This window comes from Aethina tumida, chromosome 1 (assembly GCF_024364675.1).
Source record: "Aethina tumida isolate Nest 87 chromosome 1, icAetTumi1.1, whole genome shotgun sequence".
Classification (NCBI taxonomy): Eukaryota; Metazoa; Arthropoda; class Insecta; order Coleoptera; family Nitidulidae; genus Aethina; species Aethina tumida.
Genome location: NC_065435.1, coordinates 69188596 through 69200798, shown reverse-complemented (window position 1 = coordinate 69200798; position 12203 = coordinate 69188596). Strand labels below are relative to the sequence as shown.

Sequence of the window (12203 nt, the reverse complement as noted above, 5' to 3'; positions counted from 1 at the left end):
TTTTTGTTTTATTTTCGGGAAAGCAAAAACATTTTATTTTTATATTATCAATTAATATTTTATGTATTTATTTATCACAAATAAAAGTATTAATAAGTAATTAATTTGTTTTACTTTTGAAAAATAAGGGAAAAATTGTTTGTTTCTTCATATTTTAATAGTACCTCATTCAAAGCATTACGAAGCACTTATTTTTTACATAATTCGACTAGATTATTATAAATTTTAGTAATATTTTACCTAGTTTCTAAAAAGGCTCGAGTAATATTTCAAATTATAGCACATATCCAACCAAGTGCTTTGCGATCGGAATTATTATAAAAATGCGTTAATAAAAAGGAATAAAATAAAACAGATAAAATGTGTCAAAATATTCAATTTTCTAAATGCACTAAAAATAAATAAAATATATTTTTTATTTAGTTAAAAGAATATTGAATTATTATCAATTGTATTTTTTTTAAGTTCAAAAATTGTTAAATTAATATAAATTTAAAGAAAAAAAACTTTTATTTATTCATATATTTTTAGTTATGTACGACAATATTTGTATTACCGGTAGTTTTTACCAAATGACAAAATTTGAAAAATTAATCATTCTTTTCGAAAATCTCAAAATTTTCATGGGATGTTGAAAAACATTTTTTATATATAACATACATGGTTTGCAAGCAATCTTGGGCCCGTCTTATACAATTTCGTAGGACTAGTTCCAACGTTCCTTCTTGCTGCTGTTCCCGGAGATGCAGATTATAGGCAGTCGTTGTGATCCGTTCACGCAATTCACCCATATTTTATACTTACATACGGTTGAAACAACAAAAAACAGATAAAAATTGTTTGGGTTGCAATAATTGAAAATATTAATAAGTAAACACTGCATAAAAAAGTTGTAAAATAAGGTTTGATTTTTTTATCTCGTTTTCTGTTGGACTTTTATTATTAGAATTTTTTAAAAAAATCGACTTTAAGTTATGAAACACTCTGCATATATTTATATATATATATATATATATATATATATATATATATATATATATTATATATATATATATATATATATATATATATATATATATATATATATATATATATATATAAAATTCATTCAAAGATTAGCAACTTGAAAAATAAGATATTTTTCACAGACAACTTCGACAGACTACTTGATTAAAAAATATATTCATAATTTTCCACAGAATTATGAATATGCATATTTTTAATGAAAATTGGTATATGTTATACCCATTTCAGAAGGTGCTTAATTCAATAGTATAGTTAGGTTTTCTATAAAAATTAGTAGTATCATTTCTTCAATTTTTATGCCTATAAATTTTGATTTTGGGCTAAAAACGTGACATTTTGTCTATAAGTACGTATATATACATATTTCATACTTTACAAATGAAAAAAGTTTGTTAACGGACAAAAAATACAAATTTTATGAAGGTGTTTCGCTTTCAAACGGACCACACTATATATGAAATTGACGCGTTTCTTTTTTTTCTTAATATGACTTTTTAAAATTTGTTCTATTATGAATTAACGCGTTATTTTTTTTCAATAAATGTATTCAGAAAACCTTAAAATTATTTTTTAATTTTGTTTAGTGCAGTGCTGCTAAAAGTTAATGACCGAATTTGGAATTGTTTGAAATTTAGAATGATTTCATTTTAAATTTCAAAGAATTATAAAAAAAGCCATTTAAACTGTTATATCCTACATATACTCAATGGGATTGAGATCTGGAGTTCTAGGAGACCATATACCTTTATAAAATATTCGAAACATAAATAAGTGAAAAATATCTAGTAACCTTAAATATCTTATAGGTAGTCAGGTATCCTGTCGTCACTTTCAGATATACAGGATGTTAAAATACGAGTTAGTACACATTAAAAATATGAGGAATATACATAGGTCTGCAAACAGTTTCAGAGATATCAAGGATTATTCCATTCTTTGGCGAATTTTTCTTGACTCTTTTCTTTTATTTGACAAAAAATGTTTACTAGGACAAGATTAAATATTTGTTAAACATTAACATTCAAACTTTTATTTTAAAAATAAATATAAAATAAATAATAAATATTGTTCAAAAAAAGACTTTTATAAGTACATTTATTAGAATGAACAATTTAAATTTGTGGCATCAGTATGAATGAGGTAATACATGACGTCGCGTGATGTAAACGTTTCATCTAAAATTTAATTCTTGACCAGAACCCAAATAACAAAAATTGGAGACATTCTTTACAACCCGAACAAAAATAACTTGGCGGCACGAATGCGATTGTAGTTCATCCACACCGTGCTCGACAAACAAGCACGCGACTTGATAAAAATAATGCCTTATTTCAGTCCGAATATAGAATTATCACACGGGAGGCTGTGGAAACATCGTGAATGTCACCGTCCTTCGTCCACACGCATTCGAATCGTTATCAACATAGTAAAATTTGCCCGTCTCGATTTAACCTTCAGAAATCAATGGGGTTCTATTCGGTAACCTTTTCGAAAAGGCGAATCGGCGAGCGGTTCGCGCGTTTGCGCCGACGTAATTTAAATCCGTCAAAACCTGTGACCTCACGTCACCGTCACAAATCCACAGTCGTGAAAGTCTTTTAAATGACCTAGTCGGAACCAGCGAGTCGCCCTCTAACCAATTTTTCGTAATACGTCCAACCCCAAAGCTAAATATTTGGTCCGGTTCGTTAAACTGCTTCTAAAAAATGTTCCGTACCGTTGTGCTAAGGAGCGAAGTCGCCAGAAACATCGTCCGCAAAGCTGTGAGGGACAATCTATTAAGGAATTCCAGTGTACAATGCACCAGAAGAAGACACTATCACAGGTGATTTTTTATGACGTTTTTATTATATTCACGGCTGACTGTGATCGTTTCACATTCATTCAGTTTTTCATTAATAAATCAGGTACATAACCTCACTTCCAGACGTAATTTTCTCTACCGTAATCTAGCAATATGGGGTTGTTTTATTAATTAACCAATTTACTATTTGTATTCAGTAACTTAATAGTACTGCGGCAATTGTTAATTTAAAATAGTAAACAGGTTGTACACTATCGTTACAACGTTGCTAAATTTATATCTATCCAGTGATTACTTAACAACATTGACGAATTTGCGTTTTCAGCATATCAATGCCGCAAAACTTTCAGTTTCAGTCGTGTGTAATAATATTCAATATTTTGACGGACAGTATCTATATTATATTGAACTGGAAACAAAATATTGATCAATGTAAAATTAATTTTTATATAATTTAGCCTTAAAAATAAACATTTTTGTGTAGTAATTTATTATTCATAATTTAGATTGTAAATATTTGAGTTTTTAAGTAAAATTCTACTGCAAGTGAAAAACCTACATGATGTAAATATATAAAGTTTGTAAAATACTAATTTATTCTTGTAATTATATATTTTAACACATTAAAAATTGCAAATAAATATTATTATCCTATTAAACATAAATATATAAAAAGTTGTCAATTAGAATTAACAACAAATAATTCCTAAAAATTAAAATCTATTGTAACCAAAAGATTGGAAAATTATGTTTATTACAAAATTTAATAAAAAAAAAACATTTTTAGTCAGAATATTACTGAGAAATTGTAAATTGCAGTTGAATTATGTATTAATAATTCAATACAATAGTACTATAAATAAAAAGGTCGGATGTTTATACTAATTAATTAGTTGTTTATTATACATTGAGAATGTTTCCAAACCTTTAAAATTGTATTTACGTGCAGAAATAACCAAAACCAAATTAATCTATTAAAATGAATTTCAATTTTCCCGTTTTATCAATTTAATCTCGATGAGTTTCTAGACACCATGTAATTCATATCGCGATATATTAGTGTTAATGTACTAGGTATGATGAATGATTATTTTCAATAATTGATTTGCAGCTTGTTGTTCTCATGATAAAAAAATGTGGCTGCATATTAAAACAAATATAGATATTAATTAGAAAATTTCGGCTTACATGGAATTATATTTTATTTGTTTTATCATTTGAATATTAAATACATTCATTACAAACGTGGTTTAGATAAGAGATCGCGTGAAACCTGCGTAATCATTTGGTCGTGATAATAAAGATATAGCAATATTTTTCCATTTTTTGGGCATATCAACTGTTGATATTTATTGAAAACACTGGGAAAAAATTGTTGTTTTTATGTCAGTAAACATGTTTTTACATGAAATTATCGTGCGAAATGAACAAGTGCTTCCGCGTTGTCGGATTATGCTGGTTTATCTAATGACAACAGTGCAGTTTATTCTTGAAATTGATTATGTAATATTGTTTTTGTTTGGAATCTTTAAGCAGTTAAATAACATCAATATACTATACTATATAAAAATAGATATTTGTCTTACAATTCAATTTATTTCTAGAGTATTTTTCAAATATTTACAAACACATATTAACTTTTCTTGTAATTAATAAAATAATAATAATTGCTTCAGACGGTTGGAGGCTGTCAACAATCCCCTGTTGGCACAAACTCAAAACACTACCATTATCCATAAGAGGTACTATGCTGACCTTCCAGCACACAGTCGTATCAACTTGCCCGCGCTCTCCCCCACCATGGAAGTGGGTACCATCATCAGTTGGGCGAAAAAGGAAGGCGAGAAACTCAACGAGGGCGATCTGCTGGCCGAGATCGAGACCGACAAAGCGACCATGGGTTTCGAAACACCTGAAGAAGGTATCTCCCGTTAAATCTTTAGCTACCTCCAACGGATTAATTATTTGTCTTGTTCATCAGGTTATCTTGCCAAAATCCTGATCCCAGCCGGTACTAAAGAGGTGCCAATCGGCAAGCTGGTGTGCATTATCGTCGAGAACGAAGCTGACGTGGACTTGTTCAAAGACTACAAAGATGATGGCTCCACCGCTGCCTCAAGCGCTCCACCACCAGCTGCAGCCGCACCAACTCCAGCACCACCAACACCCACTCCAGCTCCACCAACTCCCGCGCCCGCCGCTCCAGCCGTATCTTCGCATGGCGCGCCCGAGGGCGGACGAGTGTATGCTAGTCCGATGGCCAAAAGACTGGCCGAACAAAGAAACATCAGGCTGCAAGGTAATTAATACATTTTTGTTTATATTACGGTGCTCACAAGTTGTGTTAATGTATATTGAAGGTAAAGGTAGCGGTCTCTTTGGCTCCATCACCGCTGAAGATCTAGTCAAGATGGCTCCGGCTGCCCCAGCAGCTGGTGCTCCGGCTGCAGCAGGTCAACCTGCCGCCTCCTACATCGACATCCCAGTTACCAACATCAGATCAACGATCGCAAAGCGTCTGCTTCAATCAAAAACTCAAATACCCCATTACTACCTCACCGTGGAATGCAATATTGACAAGCTTGCGCAACTACGCGAGACCTACAACAAAAAGTTGGAGAAGAGCGGCGTTAAACTAAGCGTTAACGATTTCATTATCAAGGCCACCGCCGTCGCTTCCAAGAAAGTGAGTGGAAAATTTTTGATCTATTTAGATTGGATTATGTAACGTTGTTTTTAGGTCCCTGAAGCAAACTCGAGCTGGACTGACACGGCGATCCGCCAATACAAGGACGTAGATGTAAGCGTCGCTGTCTCCACCGACAAAGGCCTCATCACACCCATAGTATTTCAGGCCAACGACAAAGGTTCGTTTTCGTCATAGTTTTCTTGTTATTAGTAAAATAGTTAAATTAATCGATAACAGCTTTTTAATTTGAATGTTACTTGTTTAGGCGTTGCTGAGATCAGTCAGACTGTGAAGGCATTAGCCGCTAAAGCCAGGGAGGGCAAACTCCAACCCAACGAATTCCAAGGTGGCACCATCAGCGTTTCCAATTTGGGAATGTTCGGCGTCAAGGACTTCTGCGCCATCATCAACCCACCCCAAAGTTGCATCCTGGCCATTGGAACCACCGAGAAAAAGTTGGTACTCGACGAGAAAGCCGAGAAAGGGTGAGTTCAGTCAATTTTTATTTCTAAACTTATGGAATGACTTAATTGTTTTGATTTCAGATTTAGAGAAAGTCAATTTTTGAGTGTTACATTGAGCTGTGACCACAGAGTGGTTGATGGTGCCGTAGGCGCCAAATGGTTGCAAGTGTTTAAGGAATGTATGGAAGACCCAGTTGCCATGATCATCTAAAAATTTAAACCCCCGGAAAGTGTTAAGGACTCTTTACGTAATTGAAAATTATTTATTGAAGTGCTGCCAGACTGTGCGTCTAAAGATATATATGGTAATTTTTATGTTTCAATGATATACAACCCAAAGTGTATAGTTACTATTTATATACAAAAACACAAGCATCTAGACCGGGTCAAGCGCCGTGTTAAGGGTGCACTTTTCAATTTCTGATAAGTACTTTTAACATGGCGGGTCTATAAGCTCTGACCGGACAATGTTTTATTTGCATTTACATCTAGAAGGCGGTTATTTGTTATACTACTCGTAATTTTATTGTTACTTTGTCCAGTCATAAATATAATTTTATTATTATTGTGTTAATTATTATTTATTAATTTCCCTAACCCATTCCACGAAATAAATAAGTACGGATTTTATGTGATCACAAATCAAAATTTGGATTCAAATTTAATATATTATCACATGAGAACTATCTCATAACTATTTGTTCCCCGTCAGGGCAGTCTAAAAAACGTCTTTATACTCTTCGGAGGTCCAGATTATGATTTATATAAAAGTTACCTAACATTTACGTTTTCTATGGTAACATCATAGGCTACGCTTAATCATTTTGTGGTAGCAAAGAAAAATACTGCAATGTTTTACATATTTAACTAACTGTAACAGGTACTTTATTTTATAGGTAAATGAGTATAAAATTTACTTTACTTTTTAAAACGAACTGTTTCTGTGGGTGACTCCTTACTAAAAGATGAAAATTGACTGATACTCAAGGCTAAACGCTCTTTGATATTTCATTTTTTATTTGTGTATTAAAATGATTATTTCTGTCATAAAGACTTCTAAAATATTTTAGTTGGATGAAACGCAAAGAACATTCTTTATTTAATAAAACAAAATTTTAATGGGTATTGTACTAAAATGTTAATGTGGAAGTTTCATTTGGCGTTAATTTGTTTATAGGTGCTGCGAAGAAATGTTTTCAAAGTCACGCATATGAAGGAATTCAAAGTGCTATTCAGAACTACATTAAAGAAGATCTGAATGATTGTGAAGATTACCTTGTGTTTATTAATTTAATTATATTTTATTACTCAATATACGTGTATATATATAATCTTTGGTTTTATTTTAAAATGTTTTTTATATTTTTCTAGCAATACATAAATTAATTTAGAACCTTCCACTTATCTTTTTATACCAGATAGGCTTGTTATTAAGATGTCCTTGAGATATTTTTGTGCTATTTGGGATAATATAGAATGTGACTTTTTTAAAAATATATTTTACCCAAATAAATAATTCCTATAGTATATTATAGTCATTTCTAAAATAATACAAGGTATAATATAATTCATTAAATTTATTAAATAATAACATCAATTATATCAACAAAATCCATCAAGTGCGCTATTTTTAAAAGCGGAACGCACGCATTTATTTATTTAACGAGTATATTTATGGGAGGTGTAAACTTCCATATGTGGACAGTGTTTAGAGCAGGAGGTGGGCAAGTTGATGAATAATTGTCTGGAGCACAACACTGAATATCCACTTTATATTGTCCTGGAGTAAAAAATATGACGTTACATTCGTGACTCGCGATTTGCTTTGATTCCAAGAAATTAATGGTTTTCCTGAAAAATAATGTGGTTAACTTTCATATAAGGAATATTAAATTTACATATTACAAAAATAAAAATCAAATACAAATATTAATGAAAATTTACTTTCTTTACATTTGATAATTAAATTGAAGAATAAAATGTTCTAAATTTGGTTTTAAATTAATATTGAAATTAAATATAAAATAAATATTACTTTACGGAACCGGTGGTCGCTAATCTTGTATCCAGTCTATAATTTAAATTGCCATTCTCATAATCTTGATAAAATTGAACCGATACATTTAAATGTCTTAAAGCCTTCTCCAAACTATTTGTCAGGTTCATCTTCAGTTCTAAGCAATCGCCAGCTTCGCAATTTATATCCTCCTGTGGTTTTATTTCTTCCCCATTTACAGTTACATCTTTAAATAATGTCAGTTTAAAAATATATATTTATAGTTACGAAAAAAAGTATTTACCCCATACTAACGGTGACATTCGAACAATGTCCATCATTTTTGATGTTAGTGTAATACCCTTAAGTGAAGCCACTCCTTTGGAATCAGTGGCTAATAAATGCCACTGCAAATCTACCAGTTCAGAAATGTGCTCTGAACATATTCTATGCATGTCTAATGTAGAAATGCTGTTATCTTCTTGTGGATTTTCATAATACTCTAAAAATAAAAGAAATATACTAGATGTATACTTTTTGTTGATAAAATAATACTTAAAACTAGTTACTTACTGCTTATTTTCGATAGAGGACACCTATCAACTGGCACTGGTACTCTGCAGCTTTCCTGTCCTTCAACTAACATAGTTTTCGTTGGTGTGTATCTCAGTTCCATTTCTTGTGTTGTCAGATTGGCAATATCCAATACTAGGTAAAACTGCGACGGACTGAAACACGTACCATTAAATTATATTACAAAATTAATTTTTTCTTTAGCTTACACTTCAGCGGGCATCACGTCCCAATTCGTTATGTGTATGGAAGGAATCATTTCCATGATTATGAATACAGAACAAGTCCTATAAAATTCAGATTTTAATCCAGGTCCGCCGCTGTATCTTAATCTAATTTGGCCTTCTATAGACGAACTGGTATGTTGTTGCAATAATGTCGGTAATCCCACTATGCTTGACATTCCCGAATTTGTTGAACGGAAACTTGAATTAAATCTTGATGGTAATGATCCACCTAAAAGATTACCCATTTAACACGTTATAAGCACGAGTTATTTGTTTTCCGTACCCGTGATTGAAGCAGACATACTGCTGAAAACACCACTGCTCAAATCGTGTGGAACGGTACTGGGAGATGCTGCGATATTAGGTGCTAAAAAGTTAGCGGCTGAATGAAGGTGAAGCGTTAGAGTGGCACAACAACCCGGCTTGATGGGTAGTTGGGATTTGACCTCGTTCTCGTCCCATTTAAAAATTTGATCCTGTAGAGACGGATCCAAAATACTGTTAATATGGATGTCTAGCATTTCCACATCCACTTGTCCTAAATGAATGATTGATTACTATCAATTATTGGTTGGGTTAGGTAATACACACCTATATTTGTTAAAGTAACAGTGCATTGAACAGTTTCACCATGGAACAATGAAATTCCAGCTGATGTCACAATGTTATCATCGTGGAAGTTAGAAAACGAGGCACTTGGAGGTAGGGACGTTGTAACTTGCAACAGTGGTAAAGATGGAACAACGTCCACTTTGTAGAAGCTTGGAAAGTTTGCCTTAGCCATATGCTTTAGTCTGCAGTTTGACTTGACACCTAGTCAAATTATGGAATAGAATTAAAATACCACAAGTAATTTAATTAAGTTACCTAATGTATGAGTACTATAGCCAGACAGCTCCAATTCTCCGCCCTCTCTAGCCCAACCACTCAATGTTAAAGTTGTAGTAACATCCGGCGACAGTACAATAGTTTCTGGCACAGATTCAAACACGACTCCCGAAGTAAGCAACCTCATATTAGAAACTTTCAGCTCAAAAGGTAGCGAATTTATCAATTTCAATTGAACTTCACATACTTCATTTTCAACCCAACAAAAATCTGAAAACACTAGTTCTAGTATTCCTTCTTGTTAGTACAGTGAGCATACACCTACCAACTTTAGTTTTGAATTTCGCCTGCCTTCTATCCAGACTGTTTCCACCTCCATAGTGACTGGGAGTGTAAATAAACACTCCAGGATCCTGTTTTAAAGTTTCTATTCGACGAGGCCTTAAGTGTGGTTGAAGATCTTTAACAGTGAATGAAATGCACAATGGAATGTCTGTTAAATTGGCCGGTGGTACAACAAGACCAGAATCCAACACCAGCAATACAGGAGAACCTTCGCACTGCGCCGATAGAGATTGCAACTGTATCTAAAAAAGGGACCACATATTAACAGTACTTGGCAGAGTTTAATGTCTTACAGATAGTTCTTTCTGTTCTGTCGGCGTCAAATGATTCCACATGGTTTGCAAAAGGAATGTCATGTGTCTAGTAGCCAAGGCAGAATTTCCCGTTCTTTTTGCAGCTACCACTAATTCCTGCAACAACTGAATTTGCAAAGCTGGCCATCCTTGATCAGCCTCTTTCATTTCAACAGGATCCAAAGTCAAACAGTGTCCTGGCAAACTTTGCAGCATTAGTGTATAACACTTTCCCCAATTAGGTGACTGATTTTGAGGAGAAACGTACCTACACGAATTAATGGTACATACATAAGTAATGCAATACAGATAATAGGATATAATAATTTATTACCTAGTGGCAGCCAGTCTTTGGCAAAACGCCGCTTTTCTATTAAATCCAATTTGAGAGTATAGATCTGCCAAAGTCTCAAACCTCTGAATCTTCTCCTGTTCAGATAAAGTTAAATTAATATAAACAACGTTCTGCAAGAAACTAGCAGCTTGTAACGCGTGATTTTGTTCAACGGCTATTCTGGCAGCTTTGAAACTGGCTTCTGTTTCAACTATGCCCGCATTTTGATATTTACTGTAGTGAATAATAGCCTCTCTATATTTCTTCGAAATATCTTCGGCTGGAAGCGAATTGGCAATAGCTTTTTTGTACGGCGACGTTAGTGGATTGGATGCTGCCACAGAAATTGACGATTTTCTTGGAGAACCTATCAAACAATTTATTTACGGATAAAGGTTTATTTTATAAACAAGCGAGAAAAATTTATTTAAACATACCTTCTTGTAAACTAGCATTTCTGTGCAAAGGAATATTTCTGGGCATTTCAGGGTATAAAGCAAGAGCAGAAGCTGCACTTAGCCCTTCAAATGCAGCACCAAGCCATAACCAATCATTTATTGTTTTTAACGTTTCAGCAGCTGAATTGTAATAAGTCAAACTCTCATTAAGAAGACCTGCCTGCAAACACAAATCACCAAGGTGTTTTGTCATTCTGCCAGTGCAACGCTTTTTATTATTTCTGGATTCCATATCCAAACCCACAAAATCCTTTTTTTCAAATGGAGCTAAAAGCAGAGAGACTCTTTCAAGTTTTTCCCTGGATCTTTCTAGCCTTTTTGATTCAAGAACCCAAAACAAAGAATTAACAAACTCATTAAGTTGGGTTTCCAAGTCACTGCATGGACCAGCCTCATCATAAAACAGTGCTCTTGTTTTAAAATTGCTTGGTGTTGTGAACTTTTCAATTTCTACAATTTCAGTTTTCTTGATGTCATTCTCACTGCAACTAGAGGAGTCATCACTTGGTGTAGGACTTGTTACATCTTTCAGTGGTCCAAAAAACACACATCTTGAATCAAACAAAGTGGTGTTGTACTTAACTTTGAAAGTTTCATGTACTCTACACAACTCATTCAGTTCCTGTTGTGAATCATACTTTCCCAGTGATATAAGACCCAGTAATCTTCTGTGGGTTTGAAAGTCTCCCCAATCGTTATTCTCTACAGGATGTTCCTTAACATATCTCACAATTATATTCCTTACATGACCAGTTGAATCAGTAATCTTGACATTGTTAATTTTAGAAATCTGATCAAAGAATTTACCAAAAACTTTTGGTTTCAACTGTGTACCAATATGCCGAACAAGAACCAGCAGTGCTGCGTGGTCGTGCGAGTACTGTTCATAATCAGGATGAGACATTGTTGGCTCAGTGGTTGTGCTTGATAGGATGTAACTTACAGATGAACGCATTTGGATACTCAAATATTATGTTGGCGCTTATGGTTATCAAAATCCATTGGAAATGGTCCTTCATGAGAACTATTATTCTTCCTAATTTTCACTTGAATTATTATTGAAACTTAAACATAAACAATTTGGTCAACAATCCCTTGACAGCTTAATCAGCTGTTTTCTGTCTAATTAGATGTACAGTAAATATTTAAAATTTATATCCTAGTTA

General features: G+C 33.2%; 2 protein-coding genes across 2 annotated transcripts; one reads left to right on the top strand and one right to left on the bottom strand.

The window, feature by feature from the left end:
* Nucleotides 1–2586: 2586 nt before the first annotated feature.
* LOC109599828 (dihydrolipoyllysine-residue acetyltransferase component of pyruvate dehydrogenase complex, mitochondrial) lies at nucleotides 2587–6557 on the top strand. Its single transcript, XM_020015882.2, has 7 exons — nucleotides 2587–2851; nucleotides 4507–4751; nucleotides 4812–5129; nucleotides 5191–5516; nucleotides 5571–5697; nucleotides 5785–6004; nucleotides 6065–6557. Exons 1-7 carry the CDS (start codon nucleotides 2733–2735, stop codon nucleotides 6192–6194), a joined length of 1485 nt encoding a protein of 494 aa, XP_019871441.2. The 5' UTR covers nucleotides 2587–2732; the 3' UTR covers nucleotides 6195–6557.
* Nucleotides 6558–7545: 988 nt separating this feature from the next.
* On the bottom strand, nucleotides 7546–12122 carry LOC109599738 (protein brunelleschi). Its single transcript, XM_020015766.2, has 12 exons — nucleotides 11017–12122; nucleotides 10580–10946; nucleotides 10246–10513; nucleotides 9933–10194; nucleotides 9647–9877; nucleotides 9371–9592; nucleotides 9063–9317; nucleotides 8762–9008; nucleotides 8553–8707; nucleotides 8284–8481; nucleotides 8019–8226; nucleotides 7546–7834 (listed from the first exon to the last, which is right to left on the bottom strand). Exons 1-12 carry the CDS (start codon nucleotides 11990–11992, stop codon nucleotides 7639–7641), a joined length of 3585 nt encoding a protein of 1194 aa, XP_019871325.2. The 5' UTR covers nucleotides 11993–12122; the 3' UTR covers nucleotides 7546–7638.
* Between the last annotated feature and the right edge of the window lie 81 nt (nucleotides 12123–12203).